At 43.5% G+C, this 21,680-nt stretch overlaps 1 protein-coding gene and 1 non-coding gene across 6 annotated transcripts in view; one reads left to right on the top strand and one right to left on the bottom strand.

Annotated features, from left to right (window-relative positions):
* OSBPL10 (oxysterol binding protein like 10) overlaps positions 1 to 21,680 on the top strand; it is a 322,317-nt gene that overhangs the window by 30,418 nt on the left and 270,219 nt on the right. The window contains exons 1-2 of one of the 5 annotated variants that reach the window (XM_069561310.1): positions 949 to 1,157; positions 2,657 to 2,769. The exons of the other annotated variants lie outside the window; for them this stretch is intronic. Of the exons in view, the coding sequence (XP_069417411.1) occupies positions 1,089 to 1,157; positions 2,657 to 2,769 (182 nt within the window). The 5' untranslated portion in view covers positions 949 to 1,088. Of the gene's footprint in view, positions 1 to 948; positions 1,158 to 2,656; positions 2,770 to 21,680 lie in introns of those variants that run through there. 5 annotated transcript variants of the gene reach the window in all.
* On the bottom strand, positions 2,214 to 2,286 carry TRNAK-CUU (transfer RNA lysine (anticodon CUU)). The gene has a single exon. It is a non-coding gene; the product is annotated as a tRNA-Lys (tRNA).

The raw sequence follows: 21,680 nt of genomic DNA, 5'->3' as shown, positions 1-21,680 counted from the left end.
GGACATGACTGAGCGACTGAACTGAACAAGAATATATTTACAGCACAGAGAATACAGCCAATATTTTATAAAAACTAAATGGAATATAACCATTATAAATCGTGAATCACCATTTTGTACACCTGTAACTTATGTAATATTATACATCAACTATACATCAATAAAAATTCTAAAAAATTATAACATACACTGTAATATATACTGTTTACAGTGAAACATAAGAGCTCTAAGGCTTTTTAAAATACTTCTTAACCGAATGGAGGCATAATTAGCAGACAGATGTACCTGTTTTCAGTGTATAGTTTGATGACTTTTGTGTCTTTTTTTGTTTTCTTAATACACATTTTATTGCATCCTTGTTTTTTGGCAGTGCTGAGGTCTTAGTTCCCTTACCAGGGATTGAACCTGGGCTCTTGGCAGAGAAAATGCTGAGTCCTGACCACTGGACTACCAGGGAATTCCCTTATTCTCTATTTTAATGACTTTTCTGTCTAGTTATAAAAGTATTATTTCATGTTCCTTATACAAAACTCAGAAAATTCAGAAAAAAGAGGAAATACAAGACAAGAATGATCTCCTCTCTTTCTTTAAAAATAAACTCTTTTTTAAAAAGCAGTTTTAGGTTTCATGCAAAATTGAGTGGAACTGCAGAGTTCCCATATACTCTCTGCACGTCCCCCCAGCCTCTCTTATTACATTTTAAATTTTAAGTGACATCTGCCTGCTAAGATACAGTTCAGAGCTACCAGCCTCCCAAACTTCCTGTGGGAGGGGGGTCCACTTTTCTCCCGGAGCCTCGCTGGCACTCGGGTTCTTCCTTACCTTGTTTGGTGGCTCGTGACAATGTCATGCCAGGAAGGCAGCCACGGGGTTTGTGTTTGCCTGGTTTGTCTTCAGTATTTGATGGTTGAGCCAGCAGGTGATTGGAACAGCTTGAGAATTCTGTTTGTTACAGACTTGCTTAGAAGTATTCATTTGCAGTGAGTTCTACATGGAGACTCTTAAGACGGCTCTGGACAATAGAAAAATAAAGCTCTGGTTTCCTGATGAATGATTAACCGAGAGAGGCACCTGGGTATTTTTGAGCTATGAGGTGGTTTATGCTAATTTTCAGACAGCTTTTGTGTGCAAGCAGGTTGTGTTCCACCTCTTTGTGGGTGAGTTCTTTTTGGACTTTGGAGTGTATTTTCCTTTCAAAATGAGGAAGAAGGATTAAAGAGGATGGTTTGTGGTTAATTTCTCCCAAGTGGTGAGCAACATTTTATGTGTGTATATGTGTGTGTGTGTGTGAGTGAACGTGGGTTATACCCTTGAGAGGGAGAGAGATGGTCACACAGTCTCTTGTAGCAGTTTCCAGAAGTCAGGAAGGTTCAGAGACACTTGGTTTCTGAGCCCATGGAGGGGAGACAGAGCAGCGAAACTTCCATTCTTACTGGGAACTGAATAGTTACAAGCTGTGGGGTAGGGGAGGCGGTGCTGCATTTTGTAAACTAACTTGCAACCTGCTGGTGTCCATTGTAGCCTTGCTTTCTTATTGAGGTCAATTGGATCTGAGTTAGAAATTTGGCCAGACAACAAAATATTTAAACTGTTTTCCCCTATTGCATCTCATTTCCATAGTCTGTTTAGGATCCTAATTGATGCAAATGCTCTTGTTATCCTGAATGTGATTGAATGCAGGATTCTAATTTAATTTTATATCATGTTAATAGACCCACAGACATAGAAAACAAACTTATGGCTACCAAAGAGGATAGGGTAGGGAGGGACAAATTAGGAGTTTGGGATTAACAGATACACACTACTGTATATAAAAGAGATAACCAACAAGGACCTACTCTATAGCACAGGGAACTATATTCAGTATCTTGTAATAACCTATGATGGAGAAGAATCTGAAAAAGAATATATATATATGTGTGTATATAGTTGCACATCTGAAACTAACACTACATTATAAATTTAACTGTATTAAAAGTAGAAACAAATTTTACATCATGTTGTTAAACTTGATTAGGATATCTGAGGGTCTGAATGACCAGTGGGGTGTGGCTGGTGCCAGCCTTACTTTATGTGGTACCTCTGACATCCTGAGCGACATGAAGAGGGTGTTTTATTTATTTATTTATTTAAAATATTTGCTTATTTATGTGACTTTTGCCAGATCTTGGCTGTGGCACATGGGATCTTTAGTCGTGGCATGTGAGATCTGATTCCCTGACCAGGGATTGAACCTGGATCCCCTGCATTAAGAGCACAGAGTCTTAGCCACTGGACCACCAGGGAAGTTCCAGGGAGAGAGTGCTTGGTTAGGTTGCTGAAACCCAAAAGCAAGCTCAGGAAGGAATCTCCAAGGCTCCTGATTTGCAGAATCACTGGATCTTGATCTGTTTGTTGCTCATGGAAGCTTTTTGTGTAATTTTAAAAGTTTTCAGCCGGACACTAAGATGGTCACCTCTGTGCCAAGGAGTTTGGAAGAACTGTTTTTACAGTGGAATACATCTGATCCCCAGGAGGGAGAGTTTTGGTCTTCTTAACTGATACGCAACTTTTCTATTCTTTGCATTGAAGAGAACCTGATTGTTAAGTAACTCTGTGACCGCATGTTACAACTCAGCAATAATCCTAACGTTTTACCACTGTCTTTTTCTGGAAGCATTTTCCAAAAGAAAGAAACAGTAGAAGGCAGGCGGAGGCTGACATTTTCCTTCCCAGGGCATCATTCCAGGACCCTGAAGATCCTCAAATAAACTTGCCCTCATCTCACAGGTAAGGAAGCAACCCCAAAGAGATGACATTTAGTTCAAAGTTATACTCTGGCTTTGTGACAGTTAGCACAAGAAACTGCCTCTCTGCTCCTCAGACAATTTTGGAAAAACTCCAGAAAAGTGATGCTAAATAGGATCTTTCTGCCCTGTGGTTTCGTTATACAGCAAAGAATACCCACTGGTATTCTCATTATCTGGCTGGTGCCCTGAAATTCATTCAGTGTTCTGGTTTATTTATTAGCTGTTTTGAGTGATGGAGAACAATTTCAAAATGTGAAGAGAGCTATTCTTGAACCCTGTGTTCCCGGGGTATTAAAAGATTATGTTCGGATATCTTATCTCTGAGCCTGATGTTAATTTCCTCTAATATATTGCAAAGAATAAGTCACTTTTTTTTTTCTTTTGGGCATGCAGCTTGCAGGATTTTAGTTCCCTGATCAGGGATGAACCTGGGCTTTCAGCAGTGAAAGTGCTAAGTGCTAACCACTGAACTTCCAGGGAGTTCCCTATATTACAAAGAGAACTGGGTTTAATAGTTGCTTTTATTTTTCCAAATTATGAATAAACCAGCTTTTACAACTGCTTCGAATCTATCTGTAGATATACAGGTATCTAGCATCACTCTTTCTGGTGATGCTAGAATAGAAGATGCACTTCTGAGTCCTGAAAGGTGCCTAGCTAAATCTGAGTATGTTGCATTGCACAGTTGAGGCATTTCCCTGGGGACTGGTGTTTCCTCCCAGGTCTTCAGTTGAGTTCAGTTCAGTTCAGTCACTCAGTCGTGTCTGACTCTTTGCGACCCCATGAATCGCAGCACGCCAGGCCTCCCTGTCCATCACCAACTCCCAGGGTTCACTCAGACTCACGTCCATCGAGTCCGTGATGCCATCCAGCCATCTCATCCTCGGTCTTCAGGACAGAATATTCTTTGGTCATTTGGCAGTGGTTCTACCCTGACCTTGATGTGCTGGCGGATGTGACATGTTTGTTTCTCTTGCACCTCCACTCTTTTTTTTTAAAAATCTTTATTTATTTATATTTTGGCTGCATTGAGTCTTTGTTGTGATGCATGGGTATCTTTAGTTGTGGCTTGCTGGCTTAGCTGTTCTGAGGCATGTTGTTCTCAGTTCCCAGGCCAGGAATTGAACTTGTGTCCCCTACAGTAAGTAGAAGGCAGGTTGTTAACCTCTGCACCACCGGGAAGTCCCACACTCCTCCACTCTTGAAGAATGGTGTCTTGGACCATACCCTGGCTCCAAGAGTCGGGCTGGCAGACTCTTTCTGTTAAGGGCCAGATAGTAAGTAATTTCAACTGTGCTGTTGTAGCACGAAAGCAACCATGGACAGTACGTCAATAAACAGGCGTGGCTGGGTTTCAATAAAACTTTATTTATAAAAAACAAATGGTGGGCCAGATTTGGGCTATGAGTCTTTTTTTTTTTTTTTTTTTTGCTGATCTCTGGCTTAGTGGTGTTTTAGAAAACAAGATTTGAAGTCCCATTGGCTTCTATGGGTGATGGAGGAGAGAGAGAATCCAGTCCTCAGGACATAAACATCTCAGTTGAGATTTAGCATCCTTAGTTGGAAAGATGCTTTTGTATCATTTTTCAATAACTTCTCAGTTGTTACAACCAAATGGCTTTTTTGGGAAAAATATCTCCCCGAATCTCACTGCTCTTGGGATCATACCACTGTACTTTCATTTTCGTACATTTCTTTTGAGTCCTGTCATTTTGTGCTTTTCCTTTCGCAAAGCCTCGATGTGTATGCATACCAGTTGGTTTTATTGAAGAGCAAGATGCACCCACATATCTGACAGGTGCAAGTACATTGCGATCTAGTAAACCCTAAAAGGTATAAATGAGGTTTGGCAGAGAAGATTTTTTAAGGACTGATTTGTGAGGAGCAGTATCATTTTCTTTGTTTTTGACTTTTTCAATAAAAGAGTTATAATTCACTCTTTTCTTAAGCCATGCAAAAGAACAGTAGTCACAGGGCCAACTATTGGAAGAAATTAAGCCCGGATCACAGTGACTCAGGTACAGGTCCATTCAATGCCAAAGTCACCCTGTGGCTCTAAGTCACCTTTGTGGTCCCTAGGTTTCAGGGTGGCGTGAGCCTGCCTGCACCCTTGCCAACAGTTCCAGAAGCTAGACTGTAGCACGTTGTTGTTTTTTTTCCTTCTTGGTTGGTGCACCCAAAATAAACCAAGAAACAAAGACCACACTTCAGTTTCCCTCTATACGATGTGACGCTAAAGATGTATTTTCCTAAACATGAATTCTCAAATATGTATCTGCAAGAATGGCAGGAGTCCGTTTTATAGCAGTGCTGCCATTGCTCAAATTATTTTGAAAGCTCCCTTTTTCCCGCCTAGAATTGCCTTCAGAACCAGTGACAAGCCACCACAGAAAAGAATTCTGACTGCTTTGTGGTCTTACCTCATTTTTGACTAAAAATGGCCCTGATTTGGTTTCAGCTATTTCCCAGTTTTGTAACCATGCTTGGAGCAGATGGATTTGTCTCAATAGAGCTAAAGGTTTTGGGTAATGACAATAAACCAGGAGCCCCTGAGGGTACTTCTTTGGAGGGAAAAAAATACTTACATCTGTGTAAACTGTGATAGTTAAAAAAATCTCATGCCTTTGTAGATCATTAGACTATCCTCAAATCACCATGCCAACATGGCTTTTGAATGAGATCATCCTTACCCACTGAAGGGGCCTCCAAGAATGACCTGCTTTATTCCAGATCCCAGTCCAGGGTCCTTGAAAGGCCTTCACTTTGTGTGTGCTCTCTTGTCCCTGGGATATTTGAAAGTCTCTTCTAGGTTTGCTTTTCTGGGTGTCTGTGCATGTATTCCTAGAAGCTGACAGACTGTCGTGTGTTCTATGCATTCCTTTCGTCCTCTCCTGCAGTCCCTCCACCATGGAAAGTGGGAAGCTAACATCCTGTTCTGGGGGGTTTTCTTGCCTGGCAGGCAGTGGTGTAGGCTTGTAACTTGGGAGGCAGTCTCAGAGCTGCTCACAGGCAAGGTTAGGATCTTTGTCAAAGACAGTAGCTTCCTTCTAAGCCGTCTAAGCAATAGGTGATTTACTGGACAGTTTTAAAGTATCTCTGGGAGAACCAGGCTTTGATGCTTCATGTTCAGTGGTGACACAGCTTAGGTCCAGATTGCAGCCATAACATGATTCTAACTCACTTCTGCCCCAGTACCCGTGACACTAGAGGCAGAACACTAAACCCTCTGCACAGCTGCTCCAAGGCATCAGACACCCCTCCCACTGTCTTGCAGCAAGTCCTGACCTAGCCTGTAGCTGCTGTCTCCTGTCATTCCCCTCTGCCTTTTAAATCTTGCATGGCTGTCCGGTGGCTAAGACTTCACCTTCTAATGCAGGGAGTGCAGGTTTGATGCCTGGTCATGGAGCTAAGACCCCATATGCTTTGTGGCTAAAAAAATCAAAACATAAAATAATAACACAAGCAATATTGTAACAAAATTCAATGAAGACTTTTTAAATGATCCACATTCCCGTCCCCCACCCCCCCCCAAATCTTGCATGAGTGTGTTTCCTTGGAAGAATCTAGCTGCAAGGGAGTCAGTGAAGGGAGTGTCTAACTTTCTAGCCTCTGCAGAGCAAGAAGGTGGGTGGGCTGGAAAACTGCTGGCTGGTGCTGAACTTTGCAGTATTTGTGACCCAGAGTGTATGCACAGAGGTGATGGCTAAACTTCTGGTGGGTAGGTAGATTCTTGCAGTACAAAGAACAGAAGGGGAATTGAGTGTGGGAGGCTCATGGGGACCGTTGGGAGAATTCAGTGACTGGAATTCAGGGCAACTGTCGGTGCTGTTACCCACTGGGTGGCAGGTGGCACTGCTGGGCAGGAGTGGCCGTTGGCCATGCCTGTGCCCTTGGCATGGTCCTCACCTTGGAAAGAGGGAAGAAATGCTGAGTTTATGTTGCTTTTTCCTCTGTAGCCTTGGAGTTTTGAGGCTGGCAGAGCCAGTTCCAGTTTCCAGCCTCATAACCACAGGTATGTTATTACTCCACTCTGAGTTTCAATCTGCTCCTCCATAAAATGGTAATATGCTTACCTTGCAGGGAGGTGGTGATTGCAAAATCAGCAGACTGTCTAACACACACTTCTCATGCGTGGTAGTTGCCCAGTGAATGACTGCTCTTGTGCTCAGCATTGCCCTGTTTCTCTTTTTCATTTGTCTGAGCAGCTCACAGCTGCCTTAATCCCCAGTAAGTACAGTAGCTTCTGTGCTTTTTCTTAGCCTTAGCTTACCTTCTTCATCCCCTGTATGTCTCACTTGCCCCTCGCTCCCTGATCATTTTATATGAAAAAATTGCAGACATATAGGAAGGTATATAGAGTTGTACAGGGAACACACATATAGTGATCATTTGGATTCTGTAATGAACATTTTTAAAATTTTAATTTTCTTCAGAGATTTTCTTTTTGATGTGGACCGTTTTTAAAGCCTTTACTGAATTTGTTACAATATTGCTTCTGTTTTGTGTACTGGTTTTAGGGCTTCAAGACATGTGGGATCTTAGCTCTCTGATCAGGGATCAAGCCCCCATCCCTTGCACTGGAAAACAAGGTCTTAACCACTGGACCATGAAGGAAATCCCTACAAGGAACATTTGATTATACCTGCTTTAGCGCATAGCTTCCCATGTATCCATTCATCAACCCGTCTTCTTTTTCTTCTTTCTTTCTCTCTCTTTTTTTCCACTGTGGTGTGCAACTTACAAGATCTTTGTTCCCTGATCAAGGATTGAACCTGGGCCCTGGCAGTGAAACCACAGAGCCCTAAACACTGAACCACAAAGGAAGTCCCCTTTTTATCTATTTATACATTTCTAAGTAAGTTTCCAATGTCAGTACACTGCCTTGTAAATATTTTAACATGCCTATCATGAACAAATATCGTTAATGATCTTTGTTTGCTGTTTTTTTTCTTGATGTAAAATCTCACAGTGAAATGCATGAATCTTAAGTGTACTTTCGCTGAGTTTTGACAGCTGCATACACTTGTCACTCAAAGCCCTCAAGGTACAAAACATCACCACCTGCCCAGAAAGTTCTGGTGCCCCAGCCCCTCCCATCACGGGCAGCCACCAGTCCGTTTTCTCCCACTGGAGATGAGTTTTGCTTAGTTTAATATTTCATATAAATGGAACCAGACAGTGGGTACAGTCGCTACTGCCTGTCTTCCTCTAGTCAACATAACATGTTGGGGCTCGTCTGTGTAGTTGTCTTATCGGGCACTGATTGCCTCTCATCGTTGAGTCCGCAGCTTTAAAATCATTGCTGCAAAGCAATGATGAGCCTTCCTCGTGGAATTTGGAGGTCTTTCTTATTTCCCATTTTTAGCCAGATGACATCAATGCACAAAGGCTCTTTGTAGCCAGGTAGAGTAAAAGGGGCTCAGAGGCCGTTGGGCCCACTCTCTTAAGAGTCTCAGCATCTTGGCCAGGGCATCCTCTCTCTGATCCATTTCCCTCCCATTTTGAAACTACTGTCAGTGGGGGTTTATGTGCAGGAGGAATGAGAGGGCTGGTAGATGGGCACCTTTGACATTTGACTGTCTTGGGCTTAAAAGAAGGATGAGACTTCCCTCGTGGTTTAGCAGTTAAGATGCCATGCTTCCAAAGCAGGAGGCGTGGGTTTGATCCCTGGTCAGGAAACTTAAAGATCCCACATGCCACACCCCCCCCCCCCCCCAAATCTGAATGATTTTTGTTGTTGAGGATTTCATTATGCTAAGTACGTGCTAGAAATAGAAGACCAGTTGGGTGCAACAGCTGGAGTTGAAAACAAATTCCTGTTTAGCTTTTCTGTTAATGAATTAACCAGAACCTGAAGTTGCTTAATTCTCTGATAGACAAAAGAATCACTTTCTTGCTTCTTGTCCCTAAGTTTTTGTTTTGTCTCTCCCTTCCATCCTTCCTTCCTCCTTTCTCCTCCTCCATCTCTCTGTCTCTGTCACACACACACACACACACACGCACACTCACATTTGTATATTTACATATAGTGACTTATCTGAAAGTTCAGGCAGATCTTTTTTCAAGGTCATTGAGATGTTTGAGGGGCAGAAGGAAGAGGGTGGGGAAAGCTTGGTGCGACTTGATGATAAGAAGCCAGTGCCCACTCTCTGGGGCCAGGTTATTAACTGATGTGGATGAGTTTTGGATACAGCAAGGGTACATGCTGGCACCTGCCTTGTTCTCTCCTTCACAGGGGTTCTGGAACCTGCCTACATAGGAGACGTGTTGGGTACGATGTTACCAAATCCTTCCTGTCCTGGACCAGCTGAAGCAGGATGTGACCCCCAACCCCACCACCATGTGCTTGTGCTAAGCTGCTTCAGTCATGTCCTCCTCTTTGCAACCCCATAGACTGTAGCCTGCCAGGCTCCTCCATCCATAGGATTCTCCAGGCAAGAATACTGGAGTGGGCTGCCGTTCCCTCCAGGGGACCTTCCTGACCCAGGAATCAAACCTGCATCTCCTGCATTGCAGGTGGATTCTTGACCTGCTGAGCCATCGGGGAAGCCCCCCACTCCCCACCCCCATTGTTAAATGGGAAGCCGCAGCTTAAAATCACGTGGGGACCCATTTTCACATACATTATCACCACTAATCCTAATAATCACCAAAGGCAGGCAGGTTTTAGTAAGATCGTATTTGAGCTGAGCCAGCTGATCTCAAAATGGACATTGGAGCAGGGGGCAGTCTGACTGTAGTGGCCGTGTTCTTCCCGTTACCACCCTTCCTTTATGTGGACAGGTGTCACGGCAGGATTGTTGTTTGTTTGTTCATTGTTCACCATCTGCCACGTGTGACTTGGAGGTGTTTGGTGGGTCCCTCCCTGGGGGAGCAGTGGACTGGGAAAGAGACCCTGGGTGTGGCGTGGAGTCCTGGGGCACAGAGGGAGCATGGTGGAGGGGTACCAGCTCTGGATGTGGTAGGCAAAGAATTCTTTCTGGAGGGAGCACATCTGCTTAGAGTGTGGAGGTGTGAGAGAGAGCTCAAAAGCTGAGAGCCAGCCAGGAAAGAAGACCCAGGACCTGATTACTTTATCACCTTTTCCATAAAATGATTTCTCAGCCCAACCATCAGTGCACTGTGGCGTGGCTTCTCACCTGTACCAGGGAGCTCTCTGCGTTTGAAAAACTGAATGAAGATGCTTCATCATAGGTGTTCTTTAAATTGCAAATTTCCTTGAATTTTAAAGGATTTTTTTCTGCTATTTTTTAAAAAAAAGATTTTGTTCAGTATAACCACATGTTAAGAAGATGTTAAAAAAAACCCCGAGACCGTGACTGTAGAGCTGAGAAATCCTGAACGAAGGCTGCTTACGTCCCACCACTCCTGGAAGGCACAGGTGTCTTGTAAGAAGAGCTGGATCTGATGAATTGTCTGTAATTTTTTTCTTCCTGGTGGAAACCTTGCAGTCTAGCATAGTCTTAAAAGTCTGGGCATTAATTAAAAGCCCAGCTTTGTGCCTTTCATTTACCTGCTTGCTTGGAAGTTATTTCTAAGCCTCAGTTTCCTCATCAGTCAAAATGAGATTGGTAATAATACTGCATATAATCCAAAAATTCATTTATTTACTGTTTGTTTCCACTTTGCAGTTTTATACTGTCATAGAGTGAATAGGTGATTATTTTTTCTTGTCTTTTTAAAACATTGAAGCATAACCGGTTGACAATGCTGTTTTAGTGTTGAATGTATAGCACAATGATTCAGTTATATATACATATATATGTATATACTTTTTCAGATTCTTTTCCATTATAGGTTGTTATAGAATATTGAGTATAGTGCCCTGTGCTATACAGTAGGACCTTTTTATGTATCTATTTTATATGTAGCAGTGTGTATATGTCAATTCCAAACTCCTGATTTATGCCCCGCTCCCTCTCCCTTTCCTGTTTGGTAACTATGCATTTGTTTTATATGTCTGTGATTAGACTTCTTAATTTTGCTAAGCTACTGGGTATAAATAGTAGCTCCTTGATGTTTTAATTTGTGTATATATGATTCTCAGAAAGAGAGTCACTTTTCATTTGTTCAAGCATCATTTTTTTTCCTCTTTTGTGAAATTCCAGCTTGTGTCTTTTTGCTCAGTTATCTAGTAGGTTATTTATATTTTCCACATTGGTTTATGACTTCTATTTTTGTTTTTTAAAAATTTATTTATTTGGCTGTGCCGGGTCTTAGTTCTGGTATGTGGGATCTTGTTCCCTGACCTGGGATTGAACCTGGCTCCTGCATTGGGAGCATGAAATCTTAGCCTCTGGACTACCAGGGAAGTCCAGTTTATGAGTTCTTTATATATTCTGAATACTTATCCTTTGTTGAATGTATGTGCTACAGATATCTTTTCTTAATTGGTAGCTTGTCTTTTAGCTTTATTTGTGATGCATTTGGAAAACAAATTCTTATTATTTTTGTATTATCTTTATTATGCTTCCCCATGCTGACAGCTGCTCCCTTCACTGACAGAAACAGCCATTGCTTCTGGCAGGCTCATCTCAGACGCCTGGGATGCAAACACAAACAAGCATAAGTAGAATTTCCTGCAGAGACCTACTTTTTAAAAACTGCTGATTCTCAGATCACTGTGTCAACCCACAGCACAAGTGACAACTCAGATTTTTCCCTAAGAGTAGCTCCCAGCTCCAGTCTAAACCCAGTCAGTCCACAGATGGCAACCTCAGGTCAAAAGGTTCTTAATTTTACTGTGACAGGATTTCTGTATTTTCTTTCCTGGTTAGAAATACACTCTTTTAAAAGACTGGAGTATAGTTGATTTATAATGTTGTGTTAATTTTTGCTGTACAGCAGGGTGACTTAGTTATATAAATATTCTTTTTCATACTCTTTTCTGTTAAAATTTATTGCAGGATATTGAATATAATTCCTTGTGCTATACAGTAGGACTTTCTTGTTTATCCATCCTATATATAATAGTCTGCATCTGCTAACCCCAAATTCTCAATCCAACCCTCCCCTGCACCCCGTCTACAAGTCTGTTTTCTGGTCTATGAGTCTGTTTCTGTTTCGTATGTAAGTTCATTTTGCATCATATTTTATGCATCATATTTTAGATTCCACGTATAAGTGGTATCGTATGGTATTTGTGGCTTGTCGCTTGTCTGACTTACTTCGCTTTGTATGGTCCTCTCTAGGTCCATCGGTGTAGTGGCAAATGGCATCATTTCTTTTTTTGGTGGCTGAGTAGTATTCCATTGTGTATATGTACCATTTCTTCTTTATCCATTCATCTGCTGATGGACATTTAGGTTGCTTCCCGGTCTTGGCTGCTGTAAATAGTGTTCCTGTGAACACAGAGGTGCATGTGTCTTTTGAATTATGGTTTTGTCTGGACATATGCCCAGGAGTGGGATTGTTGGATCATACAGTAGCTCTGTGTTTAGTTTTTTGAGGAACCTCCACACTAATAGTGTAAGAGGGTTCCCCTTAGAAGAATATTCTTTATTTTCTGCTGAAAGTTCCAGATGTTTGCCTTTCTAAGTCCGTAATCTTTCTGGACTCCTGTATGGGTGGTGTGAGGTAGGGATTCAATAGCCTTAGGTGTTTCCTGCATTATGTTCCCAAGCATGAAGAGGAATGTAAACACTCCAGCTCCTTACACAGTTCTGGGCACATGCAAGGTATTCTGTAAGGGTAGGTTATCGCTATTGTAACTTTCACTCACCTGGTTTTTCTGTTGATGAGTGCATTTCTTCATGAAATAATTGATGCGTGTATTTTAGGAAAGACAATTGAGGCAGATTTGTGTTGGTTAAGAAACCAACCTGTCCTCCACAAAACTCTGACCTAGTGTTATCAGAAACTTGATCTGTGAGTTTAATCAAAGGGTAAATCATAATTAATGAATTAGTTGATTTGAGCATCTGTTTCCTTTTGGATGTGGTTGGTGATTCAGGATTTCTCTGGCATCTTACAGAGTACCTTCTGCCTCCGCCCTCGGGTAATCAGATAGTCTTTTCTCGTAAGGTTCATCTCATTTCTTTGGAATTTGCTTGTTCAGCTTTGTATTGCCAGAGATGTACCCTCTGAATACATGAAGACAGGGGCTGGGGCTTCAGCCAGGGTTCTGGAAGCTCTCCTGAAGTTCATTCCTGCTTGAATATCTTGGAGCAAATTGTTCAGGTTGCCCAGAAATCTTGCTTTGGGGGCCTTTTCCAATTTCTCAGCTGTGCTGTAGTGGAAAGGAGAAGCAGAGAAGTACTTCTTGGAAAATTAAAACTGCTTGGCCGTACTCCTGGGACACATTGAGTGCACACAATGAAATCTGGAAAGTAAAACATGAAACTTTATAAGGTGAGCATAAAAAGCACCGTAAAAATTGGAGGAATGTTGTCAGTTATATGGCTGAGGATGGCTGCCCGTTTATTGCTTGGGTGTGGTCGGGGAAATCCACTCTGAGGCTGGAGGGCTCCTGGGCAGAAGGCAGATGGAACCACGGGCTGCTGTTTGTACCAGGGAACAGCCACCCCAATGCCTGGGAGAGCAGCCTTCAGCCCGGGTTGCAAAGTTGCACGGCATGCTCGAGGCTTTTCAGAGGTGCTCAAGCACCTTGTGGAGGTAAATTTGTTAACCTCCTGCCAATTTCCAGGGAGGCAGAAAGATGGAAAGATTCATGGTCAAGAGGGACCTTTCTCTCTTCTCCCTCGGTGTTGTTCTCATGGACTTCTGGAGTGGCTTCTGTAGCAGATGTTGTCGGTACCCTGCCTGGATCCCCCTCTTGGCCTTGTGTGCCCCATGCTTGGCTGCAGCAGGGCCAGCTGCTAACACCTCATGCCTGGATCCTTCACTGGAAGATTCTGCCTTGCTGGAGAGCAGCTCCATACCCTGGAGACGACTGGAAGGAAACGTCTTATTCCCTACCTTGGAGTGCCCTGTACTGAGTGGTGGACATCAGTGACTGATGTCAGTGATTGGGGAATAAAACCCAGCCCTTAGCCTCTGAGAAGCACAAAGTCTATAGTCCAGGTAACTCCGGAGCTCCCTGCCAGATCAGACGGCAGCTGGCCTGCTCTCAGCCCTCACCTTTCCCTGTCCATGCAACTCCCCCACTTTGCTACAAGTTTCTCCTCTTTCTCCAGCACCCGCTGGTGCAAGAATTGCCACCTCAGGCTCTTCTTCTAGGGAGCACGACCCAAGACAGGCTCCTCTGTCTCTCCTCTCTGGGTGTCACACTCGGCTCCGTCCGTGGAATGTTTACATTGAGTCTCTTCTGCCCCGCGAGGTTGTTCGGAGGGCTGATCTCATGTCTTGGCCTTCTTTAGATTTCCACTATCCTCCTAGATCCAAGCCCCATTCACCCTCCTTAATCATCGCACTCATATTTCTTGTCTTGGCTTCACGGCAATGACATCCGCTGAATTGCTGACGCCAGAACTTGTGTGACTCTGTCTCATTCTCTGTCCGATACTTTAACAGCCACCTGAGCCCTCGCTGCCTCTCTACCCTTCTTCCTGCCCTTTGCCTTGGTGTAGATGCTCCTCACTCTGGCCTGGACACTCATGGTCATCTTCTTTTTTAAAATATAAATTTGTTTATTTTAATTGGAGGCTAATTACTTTACAATATTGTACTGGTTTTGCCATACATCAATATGAATCCACCACGGGTGTACACGTGTTCCCCATCCTGAACCCCTCTCCCTCCTCCCTCCCTGTACCATCCCTCTGGGTCATCCCAGTGCACCAGCCCCGAGCATCCTGTATCGTCCATCGAACCTGGACTGGCGATTCATTTCACATATGATATTACTGGCCTTCCTGAACCCAAGCTTGTATTCTTCAGCACCGTCTCCGTGGGGACCATCCCAAAGCCAGTGGAATCCGTAAAGCTCTTAGCAGCTTTCCATGATCTCCAATCAAATACATGCTCTAGTACAGTGGTGCCCAGTACTCAGCCCCAGTGTCCCACCCCCCGTCTCACTTCCTGTCTGCCCCCCCACCCCCGAAGCCTGGCAGGTGCTGTGTGCTTTTTTTTTTTGGGCTGTGCTGCATAGCTTGTGGAATCTTAGTTCCCTGACCAGGGATCAAACCTGTGCCCTTGGCAGTAGAGGCATGGAATCCCAACCATGGACCCCCAGGGACGTCCCAGGCGCTCTGTCCTTTGGTAAGGGCTACACACAGGCAGGAGCTGTTAGCACCTTGTCCTGCTGTGTGTGGTGGTACTTTTCACACGGCAGGTCTGTCCATCTGCCCATGATGCTGAAGCCATGTCTTACTTATTATTGTGTCCATGATAGGAAGCCCCATATTTTGTACACAGAAGGCAGGAAGTAAAAATAAAATTTAAAAAATGTAGTTTGAATATAAAAAAAGAATGTATGTGTATAGCTGAGTCACTTTGCTGTACAATAGAGATCGGCACAACACTGTGAATCAGCTCTACTTCAATTAAAAAATAAATTTATTCAAGTATTAAATGATTTACCTTTGACTGTGCTAGGTCTTCATTAAGGTGCGTGGGCTTCTCACTGTGGTGGCTTCCCTTGTTGAGGCGTGTGGGCTTAGTTGCCCTGTGACATGTGGGATCTTCCCGGACCAGGGATCCAACCTGTGTCCCCTGTATTGGCAGGCGGATTCTCATCCACTCAACTACCAGGGATGTCCTACAAACTTTTTAACTGAGTGGTCTCTGATCTTTTTTGTTATTAGTAAAATAAAAATTTTGAGTTCCTCCTCCCTTCTTAATACTTGATAGTGTCTGATGTTTCAGGAGATACCTCACAGCACGAGGTAGTCTGAATTCAGTTATGCATTTCAGTAATTTGGATTTTATTAGTTGCTGTGGGATCTGCAGACTTTTGAAAAATAACCATGTATAATAACACATTATTCCCATCAGACAAGGGTCATAAGAGCAAACGCTTTGCAGAGCTTAGGCCCTCCAGCTCCAGGTCAAGGGTGGTGGTCTTGGGGTCCTGAGTGGTCAGGAAGCCGGGCTGTGGGTCCACACCCCACATTGGACAGGGGAGCCGCTGCTCAGCTCTGGCCTCTCGCTGCCGCGGCTTCAGTGTGGGCCTAAGGTTGACGTCCTTGGCTATTTAAGAGGAACCAGGTGTGGATTTTTGTGAGAAGCTCTTATTTTTTAAAGATAGGCATCTGGTTCAAAATTAAAAAACAAACCAAAAGAGGACCAAAAAACCCAAAATAAAACAAAACACCGTTTTCTGGCCGAAACCAAGTGGACTCATGGACTTGAGGCTGGATCCTGTGTCTCCTGCTGACTGTCATCGGGAGCTCTGGTCTGCATGGTCCCCAGAGCACGTCTGTGGGGACTCTGGGCCCCCGGTTACTGGTGCTGCCAGTGGGACCGTAGCGTAGACCCAAGTTTCTGGTGGGGTTTTGACCCCTCGCTGGCTGATGTGGAAGGGAAGTTTAGGGAATCGCCTTCTGCGTAGTGACTCCCAAGTCTGCTTTGTGGGTGTGGCTTGTTCCCTGTTCATGTGAAGCCCCTGGCCCGGATGGGGCTTGTCTCTAAGTGACAAGTGGTTGTCACTCATGGGATTTGTTTTAAAATCACCATTTGGTTTCTTGATGTGTTTGTTGGTAAAGCGGTGGAGGGTGGACCTGCCCTTTCTATTAAAGCCCAAGCTCTGGATTTTTCTAAGTAAATATGTTGTAGGCATTAGAGTTGCCTTTAAATCTATCCAAGGTTGGGTAGAAATGACAGGGGAGCATTGGGAAGTGAGGGCCGCTATAAGGAAGAAGGTGGTTTTCTACCAATCTTCCTCTCCACGTGTCTCTATGTGAATATATTGGTGCTTTGGCAGGTCTGTTAATTCAGAATAGGGCTTTCCACTTGAAAACTTGTTTTGACAGAAGCTCACCTCTCCGGTCGTCCAGTCTGGTCACATTCTTTTTTTGAAATTTATTGTAATTGAAGGGTAATTGCTTTGTAGCATTGTGTAGGTCTCCGCTGTACAGCAGTGCGAGCCAGCTGCAAGTGTGTTATGTCCCCTCCGACTTGAGCCTCCCCCCGGTGCCGTCCCCTAGGCTGTCACAGAGCACCGGGGTGAGCACACTTCCTGCCGGCTGTGCTTTACACGTGGGGGGTGTGCCTGCTTCATGCTGCTCTCTGTCCCACTGTCCCCTTCCCCCGTGTCTGCATTCTTGCAAAGAAAGTTGTTACCACACACAGTGTAAAAACAGTTCTATTTTCCTGTTCACTTTTAATTTTGATAATATTTTATTATACTTTTTACCATTTTTAATTTTAATAATTTATGTTCTTTTTACATTAAAACATGACATTTAGCATTTCCTGGTGGGAATGCAGATTGATATGACACTGATGGAAGACAGATGTACAGTCTTTTTTAAAAAAATATTTATTTGTTCATTTGACCGTGCTGGGCCTTAGTTGCCAAAGATCCTTAGCATGCAGCATCTTTGATCTTTCTTGCAGCCTGTGAGATCTTTAGTTGTGGCATATGAATTTTTGGTTGCATATGAATTCTTAGTTGTAGCATGTGGGATCTAGATCCCTGACCAAGGATTGAACCCGGGTCCCCTGCATTGATTGGGAGTGCAGGGTCTTAGCCACTGGACCATGAGGGAAGTTCCAGATGTACAGTCTTTATCAACCTTAAGAGTGTTCATGTAGTTTGACCCAGTGATTCTAATATATCATCTGATGGCAATTAGAGAAGTCCACCAGAATACTAATAATGCGTGGAGTTGTTCACTGATGTTATTTATGACCATGAAAAATGGGGAATAGCCTAAGTAGGGGAATATCCTAAATAGGGGAATAGTTAAGAAAATTATGCTCCACCTGATGAAATACTATTCAGATATTAAATGATGTTTCTGAAGAACTTTTAATGACAGCAGAGTTCATGCTCCTAAAATAATGTTAAGGGGGAAAAAGCTGGTGTGAGTGAAAATATCCATCTGTGTCTAACTGGACAGTAAAATTTTCATGGCATATTCCACAACGTTAGCAGTGGTTTTCTTTGGGTGGTATAATTATTCTTCAGAGCTTCCTCAATGAATGCCTATTGCTTTTATAATCACGAAAAAATTAATTTTTTCCTTTTAAACTATGAAGAAACCATCTGTTGTGTGACCCAGCAGTTCCACTCCGAGGTGTATACCCGAAAGAATTGGCAGCAGGCACTTGAACAGACACTTGTGTGACAGTGTTCACTGCAGTACTAGTCACAAGAGCGAAAAAGTAGAAACAGCCCAAGTGTCCCACCGATGACTGGGTGAGCAAAATGTGGTCCCTTCATGTACTGGACCGTGATTCACCATAGGCTGGTATGGTTCTGAGGCACATGACAGTGTGGATGAGGCTTGAGAGCACTGTGCCAAGTCAGGTAAGCCAGGCACAAAAGGACAAACACGATAGGATTCCACCTATATGAAATTCCTAGAGACAGAGGGCACCAGGGGCTTGGGAATGGGGATGGGAAGTTATTGCTAAATGGGTACAGAGTTTCTGTTTGGGGTGATGAAATTTTGGAGGACTTTCCTGGTGGTCCTGTGGTTAAGACTCCGCTGACAGTGAAGGGGCATAGGTTCTATTCCTGGTTGGGGAACTAAGATCCTGTATGCCCTGAAGCACAGCCAAAAAGATTGAAGACAGAAAAGTTTTGTAAATAGATAATAGTGATGGTTACACAAGATTTTGAACATAACTAATGCCGAAGAATTGATGCTTTTGAACTGTGGTGTTGGAGAAGAGTCTTTAGAGTCCCTTGGACTGCAAGGAGATCCAACCAGTCCATTCTGAAGGAGATCAACCCTGGGATTTCTTTGGAGGGAATGATGCTGAAGCTGAAACTCCAGTACTTTGGCCACCTCATGCGAAGAGTTGACTCATTGGAAAGGACTCTGATGCTGGGAGGAACTGGGGGCAGTGGGAGAAGGGGACGACCGAGGATGAGATGGCTGGATGGCATCACGGACTCGATGGACGTGAGTCTGAGTGAACTCCGGGAGTTGGTGATGGACAGGGAGGCCTGGCATGCTGCGATTCATGGGGTCGCAAAGAGTCGGACACGACTGAGCAACTGAACTGAACTGAACTGAACTGAACTAATGCCATATAATTATACACCTACAAACTGTTAAATAGAAAATTTTATAATATGAATAATTGTTGTTCAGCTGCTAAGTGCTGTCCGACTCTTTGAGACCCCATGGACTGCAGCACACCAGGCTTCCCTGTCCTTTACTATCTCCTGGAGTTTGCTCAGATTCATGTCCTTTGAATCGGTGATGCTATCTAACCCATCTCATCACAGTAGAAATAGTCAGAAAAGACAAAACTGTGTTGGCTGATTGGGCCGTGTATTTGCTTTGGCTGACAGTGGCTGTCAATCATGGTTGGTTCATCTCCATTTTTGTGTTTCGCTTTGACGCCACAAATACCCCTGTGCTGTACATGTGCTGTTTTGAAGGGTTTGGGTGCCAGGCTCAGGTCCAGATAATGGAGCAGGGCGTTCATGTGCCATCTAGGAGAGTTTAGGAGATTTATAAAGGGAAAGGTGTTACTCTTCATCTCAGGCCGCATATTGACTTTTTGCCAGGGAGGAGAAGGAAGAAAGGAAAGGTTTGGTGATAACTGGCAGCCCATAACAGTTCTGGAATATTCAAAAGTATTCTGGCAAATCAGACAGCCCTTGAAGAAATACAGCCAGTGCATTTTTGCTTCGGAAATTCATTTGGCAGCAAGAAGTGCTGAAGGAAGAGCTTTACTTATATTCTCTGCTTCCTGATATTTAAGGAATTCATTTCACTTGCAGCTTCACAGGAGCGCATTTTCTCTCCTTTGTGAAGGGGAGGCGGCGCCCTGCCGAGACACGAGAGAGGGTGGGTGGTGGAGGCTGCTTTTCCTAAAGGTGACTTCTTAGCCATCCATCTAAAAACGCTTATGGAAAGGAAGCAGTTGGGGTCAGCCGGGATCTTCAGCAGGCAAGCAGCCAGATCCCTCTCAGGGGAGTTTGAGGTGTCTAGACATGATGCTTTTGAACTCTGGATGCATTTCCAGATCATTGTTCAGCTCTTTGCTGCTTCCGCTGGAATTTACACAGTTCACAGAGGTGTGTTGGACGAACGCTCAGCTCCCTTAAGTCAACTGAACAGCTGAGCACTTTTCTGTTCATCAAAGAGTCTTGTATCTTCAGTATGCCTTCCCTGAGATTTATTTACTTACCTAAGATGACTCTCATTTTCTTTTTCTCTTAGCTTTTGGAGTAAGAGCTAGCTGAGCCTGTGTGTGTTACTTTTCTGTTTTGTTTGCGGCAGACCCTGATATAGTACAGTCTTCTTCTGTGTCTAAGTGGTTATTGACGTGTTCAATATAAAATATTTATTTTTTTGTTTTGGAGTTATTTCTCCTTCAGTATTAATATTGAACGTTCCCATCTCTCCATGTTTAGCTTGAGGAGAAAACATGCTTTGAGTATTTCACTTTCTCATTGAACAAATATTGAGGATTTGCCTCTCTTCAGTTCTCAGCCCATCCAGCAGTGACAGGCTCTCAGGCTCTGTCCTCAGGGAGTTTATGTCCTGGGGAAGCAGATGGACAGGTACATTTCAGAGTCAAAGGGGTTGTGCTATCAATAAGCACAGGGTGTGATAGGAGCCCAAGAAAGGTGTCTAATTTAATATTGAGCGATTGGGAGGACTTCCTGGAGGAAGTGACATCCACAGAGTCCTTTTTTTTAATTTTTTTTTTTGATGTGGACCACTTTTAAAGTCTTTATTGAATTTATTACAGTATTGCCTCTTCTTCTTCGTCTTCTTTTTTTCTTTGTTTGTTTGTTTGTTTTGGTCCCAACGCATGTGGGATCTTAGCCCTCAACCAGGGATCAAATCCACACCCTCTACATTAGAAGGCAAAATCTTAATCAGTGGACCACCAGGGAATTCCCCCACATTGAGTCTTGAAAGATGATAGGAGTCAGCCACATCAAGGGTTGTGGGGCTGCACAAAGTGGAGGAGGCCAGAGGTGAAAGGGGACATTATTCATTTGGGAAGATTTAAGAACTTCAATGTGAGAGTAGTGTAGCCCATAAGGGAGGGTCAGGGAGGGAGGGTTAAGAGTGAATATTGGAGAGGTGGGTAGGTACAACCTGAAGGTCACAGGACTTCCAGAAAAAATGTAAGCACAGAAATAATTTGATCAGATTCTAATTTTTTTTTTCCCACTCTGTGCGGTCCTGTAGGATCTTAGTTTCCTGACCAGGTAGCACACCCATGCCCCCTGCAGTTGAGTCCTAACCACTGGACTGCCAGGGAGTTCCGATTTTAATTCCAGATTTTAATTTTAGCAAACTTACTCTAGCTGGAGACACATAAATAAATAAATACGTGTGTGTGTGTGTGTGTATACGAGGTAATATAATTATCTAAGAAAAATGGCCAGATTTTAGTCATTGGGCAGTTTGGTTGATGAGTTTTGGCAATCGTATACACTCATGTTACCACCACCCCAAACCAGATATGGAACATCTCCATTCTTTCAGAAAGTTCCTTCATGTCCCTTTCCATTCAATCACCCAACTTTCCCCCGCCCCAACCCCTACCCTGGCCACTTCCCGACTTTTATCTCTAGTTACGTCTTTCTTAGAGTTCCCATAAGTGATGTCACACAGTAGAGGCTCTGTTGTGTCTGACGTTTTTTCAGTCAACATAATTTGAAAGTCATCCACATCATTGCATTTGTAAGTAGAAGCTCCTTTTTATTGCTGAATTAGTTATTGTTAAGTTAGTTACTGCTGATATCATTGTATGAATGAACCAGTCTTCAGTTGGACATTTGGGTTGCTTTTAGTTACTGGTTTTGATAAATGAAGGCGCTATAAATGTTCTTATGCAAGTCCTTTT

Source organism: Ovis canadensis, chromosome 19 (assembly GCF_042477335.2).
Source record: "Ovis canadensis isolate MfBH-ARS-UI-01 breed Bighorn chromosome 19, ARS-UI_OviCan_v2, whole genome shotgun sequence".
In the NCBI taxonomy this organism is placed as follows: Eukaryota; Metazoa; Chordata; class Mammalia; order Artiodactyla; family Bovidae; genus Ovis; species Ovis canadensis.
Note: the sequence above shows the minus strand (reverse complement) of the source record. Positions and strands in the feature narration are given on the sequence as shown.